This window comes from Leucopleurus acutus (genome assembly GCF_964270905.1).
Source record: "Leucopleurus acutus genome assembly, chromosome: 19".
In the NCBI taxonomy this organism is placed as follows: Eukaryota; Metazoa; Chordata; class Mammalia; order Artiodactyla; family Delphinidae; genus Leucopleurus; species Leucopleurus acutus.
Window position 1 is genome coordinate 53,523,680 of NC_139161.1, and position 13,472 is coordinate 53,537,151.

The following is a 13,472-nucleotide window of genomic DNA, read 5'->3' on the forward strand; positions in this document are numbered from 1 at the left end:
GAAACTCCTTGTTGAAATGCAGTTTCCTCCATAAGGAGGAATTATTCGTATGTTTTTAAGGTGGATTCAAATATTCATGCATATAACCCCATTCTCCACTTCCTCTTTTTTAATGCATGCTCATTTTATGAATGTAGACTTTGAAATAGGAGATAAAACAAATGCACGTTCTCTCTGGAGGAGCACCGTTTCTCCCTAGGAGCCCTTCGGAGGTGTCTCGGGATGTGCAGGCTAACAACAGACACAGGTCAACTTCCGGTGAAATGCACAGGCTGCTTGGAGTCTAATGTTTCCTCCAGTTCTGAGTTTGGTCCTATTGTGCTCCCCTCGAAGCTGTTCTTACCCATCTTTGAGGCTGAGGAAACAGGAGTCGCCATAAGGACCTTTGTAGGTCTTTTTTTTTTTTTAACTTTTTATTTTATATTGGAGTATAGTTGATTAACAATGTTGTGATAGTTTCAGGTGTACAGCAAAGTGATTCAGTTATACATTTTCCCATTTAGGTTGTTACATAATATTGAGCAGAGTTCCCTGTGCCCTTTGGAGGTCACAGTGGGGTTCAGAGAAGGCTCATCCCCTCCCTGATCAGGGGCTCGTGCACATCACCGGGGAAAACCAGGTCTTCAGATTTCGTTTTCCCTCTGATCCCCAGATGGCCCATGATGATAGCTTTTTCTACCTCGGCACCACCACTGGAGATATTCTAAAGATGAACCCTAGGACCAAGCTGCTGGCAGACACTGGGCCTGCCAAGGACAGATTCAGTCTGGTGAGTAGAGACCATCAAAGTCTGCTCTGCCCTGACATTTTCTAGTGATTTCTTCCTGCCACTGTGAGCACAGACTTCCGTTAAGTGTCTGTGGAGAAAAAATGACGAGTCTGTGATGGACCCAAGGCCACACCTAAATTTGCAAGGTTAAGTTGATTAGTTCGCTCAAGCCCTCCTCCCTGGTTTATATTCAGGGCAGAGGTATTCCTACGTGTCCTCAATTAGGGATCAGAATCACACCTTTTTTTCCCTCATCTTCAAAGCTCAGGGCCTGTGGCTTTGTAACCACGTTGGTTCCAGCATTTGGGCAGCCTAGTTGCCATGTGTAAGAGACATGTGCTCTTTCATTTACAAGACTATATATCATTTTATTTTCTAATCGAACAACCAGATCTTAGATTTTAGCCTCAGTTGACATTTTAAGTCATGGGCAAGACGTAGAAATTGTTCATTGTTTATATTTGCAGAATTCCCAACAATTCAGGTTAAAAGTCCAGTGAGAGATTTTGATATTTAAACCAAAATAAAAAGCCTACAATCAAAGGGTAATTGGACAGAATAAGTGCTGTTATTTCCAGTGTCCCGGAAAGTTACAAGGGCTGTTTCTACTAACCTTTGAATTTGAAAGCTGCCAGGTTCTGCACCTGCCTATCTCATGTCTGGTAATAGAACAGAAGGTTCTAACTAAGCTTAGATGCATTTCCACTTAGCCAATAGTCCCAAGAAGCTTTGAAATATTGCATCATGTTCCCGGGAAGACGTTAGAGTTTTCTTAATCACATAACTGTTTACTATTCCAGCTTTTAAGGAGGTGCATAAGAATGAGAGAAAGCTCTAGTATAGGTAGAGAAGAGTCTAGAAATAACCCCACAGGAGATCAAGGTATAGTCCAAGCCAGTGTTTTTCAAATTATTTTTAGGAGAGGGATTCCAATATATTCAACAGATGAAAGCAAAGCAGATCAGGTTAAAGGAGTGAACGGCTCAGAGCCCTGCCAGTTCTGACTCCTGAGATACCTCCAAAGGGCTCCATGAAACACTATGGGAGGGGCTTCCCTGGTGGCGCAGTGGTTGAGAGTCCGCCTGCCGATGCAGGAGATACGGGTTCTTGCCCCGGTCCGGGAAGATCCCACATGCCGTGGAGCACAGGCTCCGCAACAGGAGAGGCCACAACAGTGAGAGGCCCGCGTACCACAAAAAAACACTATGTGAAAATTCTGATCTGGACATTTTTGCCTCCCCACCACCTGGGATGTAAGTGCCTCTCCAGAAAAGATGCTGACTGTCTTAGTGTTCCTCAAACCTGTGGCACTTAAGTCTCCTATGGATGCTGTGATACCTAATTCAGGTCCAATGGTAAATTCCATAAAGCGATGTTTCCAAGATGCCTTTTACACAAGCGGAAAGAAAAGAATTCTTTTAGGACAAAGGGATAGGAGGTATCACTGAAGACATTTGGTTTGAATATCAAGTAATCTCGGGCAGTTACCCATTTTGAAACTCTACCGAAATGTTTGCTCTATGTGTTGTAAGTCAATTATACTTCAATAAAAAACAAAAGACTAAACACAAACAAAACAATGTTTGCTCTGTGGTTAGAGAGATAAAGAACTGGAATGGTTTCAAAAGGACAGACAGCACTGTTAGGCATACAGCACTGAAATGAAGAAGATGATTATAATAATAATTTAAACAACAGTACATACTCAGTAAATGTTGAGGGGTCAGACACGGAGCATAGCACCTTTCTTGTACTCTCATTGGAGAGAGTATCTGATGAGATATAGGTACCACTGCAACTATGCTTTACAGATGAGGAAAACAAACTAAAGCACATGCCATGTAAGACCTCATGGCTAACAAGGAGTAGAACTGCTACTGGAAGCCCAGCAGACTGGCTCCAGAACCTGTGCACTTGAACAGTATCATCTATAGTTGCAAAAAAGTTTATTTAGAAATTACACGTATGTAACTTCGAAGCTCTGTGAAACTCTATCCCTCGCTTCCCTAAGTCCCTAAACAAATGCTAAAAATATTTAGCATTTAGGGTTGTCTCCTCATGGGCCAGGCATTCATCCCATGGTCCTGCTCCAGCACTTTTGGAGCTGGGGGTGGGATGCGGGAGAGGGCAGCGTGCAATTCTGGTTCATGCCTTCATATTCCTGAGCCTTGGTTTCCCTTCTCAAGCGTCATGGAATGTCTTTTGAGCCAGAACAGGCAAAATTCAGTTTAAAGTAACTTGAAGGGACATAATATTTGTTTTGTAATATCCAAACTTCATTAAGACACAAACCTCTCAAGTCACTAGCTATATTATTATTGAATGTTTTAAAATAAAATATTGGGGGACTTCCCTGATGGTCCAGTGATTAGAACTCCACGCTTCCACTGCAGGGGGCATGGGTTCGATCCCTGGTCGGGGAACTAAGATCCTGCATGCTGCGTGACTTGGCCAAAAAAAAATTTTTTTTAAAAAGAAGATATTGGTCGTGCACATTGTCAGATTAGAACTTCATAGAAGGTGATACAAAATGACCATCATACGTCCCCAGACTTTGAAGATGGCTTTGACTTTAAATATGTTTCCTATCACAGGTAAGATCACAGACTGAATGCTTTAGTTCAGAAAATACAGTCACCAAACCATAAGGGGTCTCCTGTGCTTTCTTTGGATTTCAAATACAGTCTCTTTGCATTCTAAGGGTTAAGTTCTGGTGAAAACGGTGGCACCGGAGGAACTGATGTTGCTGGGGTCGTGCTTATGTCTCTGCGCTAACTGCATTTGGGTGGATGTAAAGTGTTAATTTTTAATATATTCAGAATGCGCAGGTGGATTTAAAGGCAAGAAGCTTGGTGCAGCGTGTTTGCTGCTTCCTGGCACACGAGCTTGTTGTTGGCACCGAGGCGTCTTAGCCAGCCTGGGGGTACATCACAGGCCACACCTTGCTTAGCTTCATCCAGGGCAGCAACAGCGTGGCCCTGGCCATGCCCATTGTGTCAGGTCACACATAGATTCTTTTTTTTTTTGCGGTATGCGGGCCGCTCACCACTGTGGCCTCTCCCGTTGCGGAGCACAGGCTCCGGACGCGCAGGCTCAGCGGCCATGGCTCACGGGCCCAGCCGCTCCGCGGCATGTGGGATCCTCTCAGACCAGGGCTCGAACCCGTGTCCCCTGCATCGGCAGGCAGACTCCCAACCACTGCGCCACCAGGGAAGCCCATCACGCATAGATTCTTAATGCTGAAACCGTTTGGCCTTTTTCTTAATGCTCTTTCTCCCCCTAGGGAGTGTCAGCTATCAGGTGCCTGAAGATGGGGGGTTTATTGGTGGGCTCCGGAGCTGGATTGCTGGTCTTCTGTAAAAGCCCCAGCTACAAACCCATCAAGTAAGTTCCAGACCCCACAGGGTTTGGACGGGGAGAGACCCTCTAGAGGGAGGTTTGCTTAAAGCCGGGAACTAAGTGATATTGGCAAAGTGATATTTGGTTAAAGAATCTCATCTTAGAGGCAGGAGAGATGGGGATATATGTATATGTATAGCTGATTCACTTTGTTATAAAGCAGAAACGAACATGCCATTGTAAAGCAATTATACTCCAATGAAGATGTTAAAAAAAAAAGAAAGAAAGAAAATAAAGAAAGAAAGAATAAGATGTGTCTTTGCCCTTCCAGAACTTACAGTCTGGTTTGGGGATAAGGTAGACAAACATGAAAATGTCACTATAATATGAGATGATATATAAACACAATCTCATGCTCCCAACAAAGTAAAGTATATAATGAATGTTGCAGAGAAGATTACAGAAGGGAGTGATCTTGTTGGGATGGAAAGACACGTCCCAGAGGAGCAGAGGCAGCTCTTGAACTTAGCTTCAGCAGAAGCCAGATATCCCTAGACACGCTCCACGTGGCCTCTGAGCTCCATGTATATGGATAGACATTGGAGAAACGAGTATCACCTGTTTTCATGCAGATGAATCTGTATTGAGCGCTTGCTATGTACCAGGCACTATTTTAGGTGCTTGGGAAATCAATGAATAAAGCAAAGAAAAAAGAAGGAAAAAAACCATCCCTACCCTCATGGAGTCTACGCTCCAGCAGGAGGGAGACGACAATAAATAATAAACAAATAAACAACACGGCATTAGAGAGCGATGAGTACCATGGGGATAAATGAGTAGCTTGTGGAGGAGGGGGGTTAGGTTTTGAAGCAGACGGGACAGGTTGCTACTTTAAATTCAGTGCTCAGTGTAGGTCTTATGGAGAATATATTGGGACCAGTTTTGTGTTTGTATGAAGGGGAATAAAAAAAGGGGGAGGCAGCTTCAGAGCAGTGTTGGGTAGACTCTGGACCCATGAAGTGAGTATAGGAAATTAACCCTTTCATTTTTTAACCCCTTGTTTTTAATACACAAATGGACCCATTGTAATGAAGATCATTAGACTCGGAGTAATGATTACAGGGTCGGTGCTATAAATGTCTGCAGGATAACCCTGTGTACCAGCAAGGCTCAAATTGGATACTGTGATTTCCTTCTCCTTGGGTTTGTAGGTTGAGGAAGCAGCCCCCAGGAGAGGTCATGGAGGTTAGAAAGGGAACTCGGATGCTTGTACAGACGGCTGGGGGTCAGAGGTCCTGGCCTTGCCCCTGTAGCCCTGGGAACACTAGCACCTTGTATTCTTTGCAGCCCAGATGCCAAGGGTCAGTGTTTCTCAGCTGCCCTGTATGGGCTCATGTAGGGTTACCTCCGTTATCTCCAGCTGCAACCCTGTAAAGGAGGAATTATTCCGTGGTTGAGTAAACTGAGGCCCAGAGGTTTCTAACTTATCCAAGAGTCACAGAGTTCTAGTTAGTGAAGGAGCTGGGATATGACTTGGGTTCTGTCCTTTCCCCCTTAACTGTTCTGTGTCCCAACAACAAATGACTCTGTAAAATACTGCATTTCCCATGCTCGTTCCCTGCACAAGAACCCTCACTGTATTTTCATTGTCAAAACTAAGTTAGTTGCAGAGCAAGGTTGGGTTTCGAGGGCCTCGTTCATTTATATATTCTTTTTTTAAGAAAAGCTCATACTCAGTAAACATTTGGGGAGCAGGGGAATCTGAAATATCTGAAGGGTGGAAGAAGAAAAAATGACCCCTGAAAGTTCTGGCAAACATAGCCACTATTAACACTTTGTTATTTCTTCTTGCCCGTGTTATTCATATACATTTTAAAAGAATTGTACTTTTTTAATATATAAACGTTTGTATTCTGGTCTTTTACTTAATGCAAACATCATAAATTGTTTCAGTATTACTACCTGATCTTTTATGGTGGTAAAACATGTATACTTCATAACCTTTTTTATTTTGTTTTGCGATACGTGGGCCTCTCACTGTTGTGGCCTCTCCTGTTGCGGAGCACAGGCTCCGGATGCGCAGGCTCAGCGGCCATGGCTCACGGGCCCAGCTGCTCCGCGGCATGTGGGATCTTCCCGGACCGGGGCACGAACCCGCGTCCCCTGCATCGGCAGGTGGACTCTCAACCACTGCGCCACCAGGGAAGCCCTCCATAACCTTTTATTTATTTATTTATTTATTTATTTACACGGACCTCTCACTGCTGTGGCCCCTTCCGGACGCACAGCCTCAGCGGCCATGGCTCACGGGCCCAGCCGCTCCGCGGCACGCGGGATCCGCCCGGACCGGGGCACGAACCCGTGTCCCCTGCATCGGCAGGTGGACTCTCAACCACTGCGCCACCAGGGAAAGCCCTCCATAACCTTTTAAACATGGTTTTAGTGGCCAGGCAAATACTTTTTGAAGTCACTGCTCCATAGATCATTTAACCATTCCAACACAATCGGATACTTAGGTTGTTTCCAACTTTTTACTCTCTTAAATAAGGTTATACTGACATTCTTTGACATAAAGGGTTTTTCCCCTGATTTTAGGATTATTTCCCAGAAATGGAATTAATAAAGTGTTTAATTAATTGGCTTGGTCATTTGTGCCCATTTGCTTGCCTAGAATGTTCCCTCTATCTAAATCCTACCTGTGTTACATGACCCATTTCAGACCACATTTCACAGATAAGGTCCCCTGACTATAGTAGGCCATGTGGGCCTCTCCCTTTGCTGACCATGGGCACTTAATATTGTAACCCCTGCCTTTCCAACTATGCCGCCTCCTCAAAGGCATGTCCCAGGTCACACACCTGATATGTGTCCTCTGTAATGCTTTGGACAGTTAATAAATACTCATCGATTGAGGAAATCTGCTTCTCCTCTTGCTTCTCCTTAAAGGAAAATCCAGTTACAAGGTGGCATCACTTCTATCACACTGCGAGGGGAAGGACACCAGTTCTTTGTTGGAACAGAAGAGTCACACATTTATCGTCTCACCTTCACAGATTTCAAAGAGACTCTCATTACAACTTGTCACTTTGAAGCTGTTGAGGACATCGTCTTTCCATCGTAAGTAGAAGACAGTAAAAATGATAAGAACATGGAGATTTGGTGCTGTGTGTAAGGACATGTAATTTTATTAATATACTTTCAATACCAGCTAACATAATCGATCATGATAAGTCATAATAAATTATTTTTTCTCCTGAAATGTTTCTATTGTAGCGAATTATTTTAATAGGCTTTCTATTGCCTTTACCAAGCAGCTACCTTCGTTTCATAATTCAAATTTGGGCCTCTTTAGAATGTTGGCTTTTCTAATAAATCCATCATGGAAATGGTGAACAGACTGGCAAAACTTTTCTCTGTTTTCCCACTGCTGTCTGGAGAAAAGCTTAGAGTGTCTTTTTGCAAACATCCTTCGAGTCATTTGTTTGCACCTCTTGGGTCTTCCAGATTTGGCATGCTCGATGGCAGTGGTCATAAGATTGAGTTCTTCTGGATCTCGTTGCTGTATATCTTGGTAAATCCCTCAAAAACCCAGTGAAACAAATAACCATCAGCAGTTTTAATATCAAAAAGAGCTACAGTCAGAGTTTGCCATTATTTGAATTCGAAACCTCTTTTGTCTTTGGTGAGATTTGTTCCATGAGGTTGGTCACAGTTTTTGCTCTGAACTTCCTCAGTGTTTCACTTGAATTTACAAAACTCAAAGTCATTGTTCTATAGGTAGCAAGACTCTCTTTGAAAACTTGATCCTTAAGATCACAAAATGTAGTTTTGGTTCCATGAGTCTTTCCAAGTTTTTTTTTTTTTTTTTTGCTGTACGCGGGCCTCTCACTGTCGCGGCCTCTCCCGTTGCGGAGCACAGGCTCCAGACGCGCAGGCTCAGCGGCCATGGCTCACGGGCCCAGCCGCTCCGCGGCATGTGGGATCCTCCCGGACCGGGTCACGAACCTGCGTCCCCTGCATCGGCAGGCGGACCCCCAACCACTGCGCCACCAGGGAAGCCCTCCATGAGTCTTTGTGATTAGGTTCTCCCAAATATTTCTATTAGTGAAAATAGCTGGTGTCTCCCATTAGGTGAATTTTTATTTGAAAACTGGTCATTTCCTTTCTGTATCACTTTTCCTCTCTTTTTCTAAGGAGCTTGGTAGAATCAATCTGTAAAATTATTTGGTCCTGGTGCCTTTTGTAAGGGTAAGTTTTTAAATACCTTTTCAATTTCTTATGGAGTCTTTATTTAGGTTTTGTACTTTTTTTTTTAACAGCTATATTGAAATATAATTTACGTATCATAAAGTTCACCCATTAGAGTGTACAGTTCAATGGTTTTTCTAGGGGCATATTTACAGAGTTGTGCAACCATCACCATAATCTAATTTTAGAACATTTTATATCCCCCAAAGAAACACACTAGCAGTCACTTGAAGCCTATAAGGTTCAGCTTTCAGCCACCCAAACTGAGCACAGTTGATGAATGTACTGTGCTCAGCTAAAGGTAAAAAACTCTCTTAAAAAGGTAAAAAAAAACCGCTCAAATTGATCCCATGAGCTCTGTCCTCAAAAACAGAATCTTAAAATTAAAAAAAGAAAGAAAAAAAACAATAGAATTTTTAAAAAGAAAAATAGTATATCCTCTCTGGTCTCTGCCTGCTTTTTCTTCCTTTTGAGGTTTCCCCCCTACATGTAGAATGCAGCTGGCACACAGTAATTTGGGCAGTTTTTAAATTTTAATTAATTAATTTTTTGTTCCACCACACGGCATGTAAGATCTTAGTTCCCCAGCCAGGAATCAAACCCACACCCTCTGTGGTGGAAGCGCAGGGTCTCAACCACTGGACCGCCAGGGAAGTCCCTGCATTTCTTTTTTAATAAATACATTTATTTATTTATGGATTTATGGCTGCGTTGGGTCTTCGTTGCTATGCGCGGGCTTTCTCTAGTTGCGGAGAGCTACTCTTCGTTGCGGTGCACGGGCTTCTCTTGCGGTGGTTTCTGTTGTTGCGGAGCACGGGCTCTAGGTTCGTGGGTTTCAGTAACTGTGGCTCGTGGGCTCTAGAGTGCAGGCTCAGCTGTTGTGGCGCACGGGCTTAGTTGCTCCGCCTCATGTGGGATCTTCCCGGACCAGGGCTTGGGCCCGTGTCCCCTGCATTGGCAGGCAGATTCTTAACCACTGCATCACCAGGGAAGCCCCGTCTTCAGGATTTTTGGTTCTTATTGTTGTTCATTTTATCTGGCTTTTATAAACGTTATCTGTGGGAAGTTTGTGTGACCACTTCACTGCTCCAACATCACAAGCATATGTTTCTGGATATATGCCCAGGAGTAGGATTTTATTTTATTTTATTTTTTTGACTGTGCCACGCAGCTTGTGGGATCTTAGTTCCGCGACCAGGGATTGAAGCCGGGCCACGGCAGTGAAAGCTCTGAGTCCTAACCACTGGACTGCCAGGGAACTCCCCAGGAGTGGGATTTTAGCTGGGTGGGAAGGAGCACACATACTTAGTGTACCATCTTGATCCAATCAATTTGGAACTTAATCTCTCAGATCCTAAACTCAGGAGGTTTTTGGACTAGGCTTAATTCCTGAGGAAGTGGACTGTCCATCTCGGGGAGGGAGAATTTGGAAAGTTCTCTAGGTAGATTCATTCCATGATACTTGATTTTCATAGGAGTCCATATGCTTCTTTAAGAGCTCATGTTGAGACTTCCCTGGTGGTACAGTGGTTAAGAATCCGCCTGCCAATGCAGGGGACACGGGTTCGAGCCCTGGTCCGGAAAGATCCCACATGCCGCGGAGCAACTAAGCCTGTGCACCACAACTACCGAGCCTGCACTCTAGAGCCCACGCGCCACAACTACTGAGCCCTCGTGCCTAGAGCCCGTGTTCTGCAACAAGAGAAGCCACAGCAATGAGAAGCCCGCGCACCGCAACGAAGAGTAGCCCCCGCTCGCCGCAACTAGAGAAAGCCCACGAGCAGCACCGAAGACCCAACACAGCCAAAAATAAATAAATGAATTAAAAAGAAAAAAAAAGAGCTCATGTTCCCCCCAAGGAGGAGCTCATTCACTGAAGGCAGTGTCTGACATAAAACATTTCTTATTTCAATAAATATTACCACTCCAACGTTGGCTTGGTTTGATCTCTGTTAACCAGAATTGCCAGGAGCAAGGAGCTCCTGCTTTCCTGTTCCAGCACTTGCTGTTTCTTTTTTTTTAAAAATATTTATTTATTTCTTTTATTTGGCTGTGCCGGGTCTTAGTTGTGGCATGCGTGCAGGATCAAGTTCCCTGACCAAGGATCGAACCCAGCCGGGCCCCCTGCATTGGGAGCGTGGAGTCTTAACCTCTGGACCACCAGGAGAGTCCCAGAGCTTCCTGTTTCTAGGTGGTAGTCCAGCATCATAATTTTACCTCTGAGTCCCAAAGCTAAGTATGTGGAAATGATCCACTTATTTTTCCATTCATTCCAAAGTGAGTAGATTTTAACCTAAGAGAGAGGGACTCTCTTTTTATGGATGTGCTTATGCTGATAGGTAGGAATTTCTTGAGAGGTATTTAAATCTAAAAGCCCAGTCTCCACAAGGACTTTAGCTAGAAAGGCATACTTTATTTTTCTGGACACGCCCTGTGGCATGTGGGAATTTAGTTCCCCCAGCCAGGGATGGAACCGTGCCCCCTGCAGTGGAAGCGGGGAGTCTTAACCACTGGACCACCAGGGAGGTCCCTAGAAATGCATACTTGTAAAGCAGATGGTCTTTATTGTACCCTGGTATGACTCCTTTTACTCAAATTGGAATAATCTGTAATTTTTTGGACATTTTTCATTATATTTACGAGCTGTCCATTGGGGAAAAAAAACCCCAACAGACCAATTACTATGGGTTTTTCTTCCTTGTTCACAATCTCATATTTTCTCATAACTAAGCAAAGAAGTATTTTGGGTTGTCTGCAGACATGAATTCTAGAACCCTTGTCGTTTTCTTCTTTGAAATTTTAACAAGATTGTCTCCTTTACAGGAAAAGGTTTGTTTAGTCTCTCTTAATATAAATATTCCGCAGATGTGTTTCTTCTCATGTGTTACTTGCGATCAACAGGACACTGAAAGACTTTTAAATTGGCATTTTCCTTTTGAGCAACTTTGTCCCAACCCTTCGTAAGAAAAAAGACTATGAAAGTTTTTTTTTTTTTTTGGCCGCACCGCGTGGTCTGCAGGATCTTAGTTCCCCGACCGGGGGTTGAACCCGTGCCCCCTGCAATGGAATTGCAGAGTCCTAACTGCTGGACTGCCAGGGAAGTCCCAAGACTATGAACGATGGTCCACAGGTGGTTTGAGGGCATCACATGCCATTTTACACAAAAAATCTGTAAGGCCATCAAGCTTGAGATAATAGGTGTCTAAAGGCATCCTTCCCTCCATCCTCGCGAAGGCCATTTTAGTGTCAGACCGGCACCTGAGAAACACTGTGCATCTCGTATGGCTGCATCCCTTATCCTCTTGGTGGCTTCTTTGCAGTGGCACCGCTGAGCTCTTTGCCACCTGTGCCAAGAAGGACATCCGGGTGTGGCACACGCTGTCCAACAGGGAGCTGCTGCGGATCACTGTGCCCAACATGACCTGCCGTGGCATCGATTTCATGAGGGACGGCAAGAGCATCATTTCCGGTAAGGTCGGCGTGCCGGGGTTTGGCTTCGGGCTCCGGCTGTGGCTTTGGTTCTCGTCATTCTTATGCTACCAGGCGCGACACGGGGATGACCTGGAACAGACTCCCACTGTCCACTTGCTTCTCATCTAGCCTCTCTTTGGAATTCCCGTCCAGCTGGGATTCCTTCTGAGCTAGGAATTACCAAGCAGCAGTCTCTCTTCCCCCACATTGCTGCATAGAGCGTGTTGCTTTCTCTCTAGCAAGGAAATTCAGTGAATCATTTACAAAGTGGATTTGAGGCCTTAGCGAGTCCAGGGCACTTGAGTGAGAACCCTTTTTGTTGTTCAAGAGATTAAAAACTACTTAAACTAAGTTATAGCTCCAAGGGAATTTTTTTTTCATTCCGTTGATTATGTGATGCCAAAATATTTTAACATCAATTGTAGACACCATGATATTCTACCTCTAAATACTTCAGTATGCATCTCTAAAAATATTTTCCTATAAAATCCTAATTTCTTAATATTGTTTATGTTCAATCCATATACAGATTTCCCCAGTGGTCAAAAGTGAGTTCACTGGTTCACATGAATGAAAAGTCAAGTGGGTCTTTAGGGGCAGCTATTTAAACAGTGATATCAGGAGACTTCCCCGGCAGTCCAGTGGTTAGGACTCTGCACTTCTGCGGCAGGGGGCAGGGGTTTGATCCCTGGCTGGGGAACTAAGATCCCACATGCTGCGACACAGCCAAAAAAATAATAATAATAATAATAAATAAAATAAAATAAAACCCATCTCATCCCCTCTTTTCTTGGTTCTGTCTCCTCGTGTTGGATTCTCCCCTGGGGCGTGTCTTCTCCACGGAGCGGTCACCGGAAGCTCCTGGCTTACATTACACTTAGAACTAACAAACCCCGGGGTCAAGAATCTTGGAGTCCCCATCACCTGCTCTTTTCCTCTAATACCCCCACCCCCGTTTCCCCCCAGTGGCTCCCCCTTCAGAGTATATCCAAGATCCCATCCATCTCATCATCTCCACCCTCGTCTCAGCCACCACCTTCTCTCTCCTAGATTATTCTAGAAGCTTCCTACCAGGACTCCCTGCTCTGCTCTTGCCCATTACTCTTCTCCCCCGATCTGCTCTCAACACAGATGCCAGAAAACTCTTTAAAGTGTAAGTCAGATCGTGCCATTTCTAGGGCTCAACGGTCCTTTCCTTTTTAAAAATAAAAGACAGGGCTTCCCTGGTGGCGCAGTGGCTGAGAATCCGCCTGCCAATGCAGGGGACACGGGTTCGAGCCCTGGTCCGGGAAGATCCCACATGCCGCGGAGCAACTAGGCCCGTGAGCCACGACTACTGAGCCTGCGCGTCTGGAGCCTGTGCTCCGCAACGAGAGGCTGCGATAGTGAGAGGCCCGCGCACCGCGATGAAGAGTGGCCCCCGCTCGCCTCAACTAGAGAAAGCCCTCGCGCAGAGACGAAGACCCAACGCAGCCAAAAATAATAAATAAATTAATTAATTAAAATAAAAAGACAAAGTCCCTGCAATTGCCTGCAAGGTCCCCCGACTTCTCCCCCCCCCAGGCCCCACCTTCTTGCCTCTGACCTTGTCTCTTACTGCTCAGCCCCCCGAGCCATATGCGCTTCTTTGCTCTTCCTATGTTAC

The 13,472-nt window shown here is 44.8% G+C and overlaps 1 protein-coding gene across 1 annotated transcript in view; it reads left to right on the forward strand.

Annotated features, from left to right (window-relative positions):
- The window catches only part of CFAP52 (cilia and flagella associated protein 52), a gene marked incomplete at its 3' end in the record, with an annotated part of 35,979 nt that overhangs the window by 13,593 nt on the left and 8,914 nt on the right, over positions 1-13,472 (forward strand). The window contains exons 6-9 of the mRNA XM_082861632.1: positions 653-769; positions 4,053-4,153; positions 7,055-7,225; positions 11,677-11,825. Coding sequence (XP_082717758.1) covers positions 653-769; positions 4,053-4,153; positions 7,055-7,225; positions 11,677-11,825 — 538 coding nt within the window. The remainder of the gene's footprint in view (positions 1-652; positions 770-4,052; positions 4,154-7,054; positions 7,226-11,676; positions 11,826-13,472) is intronic.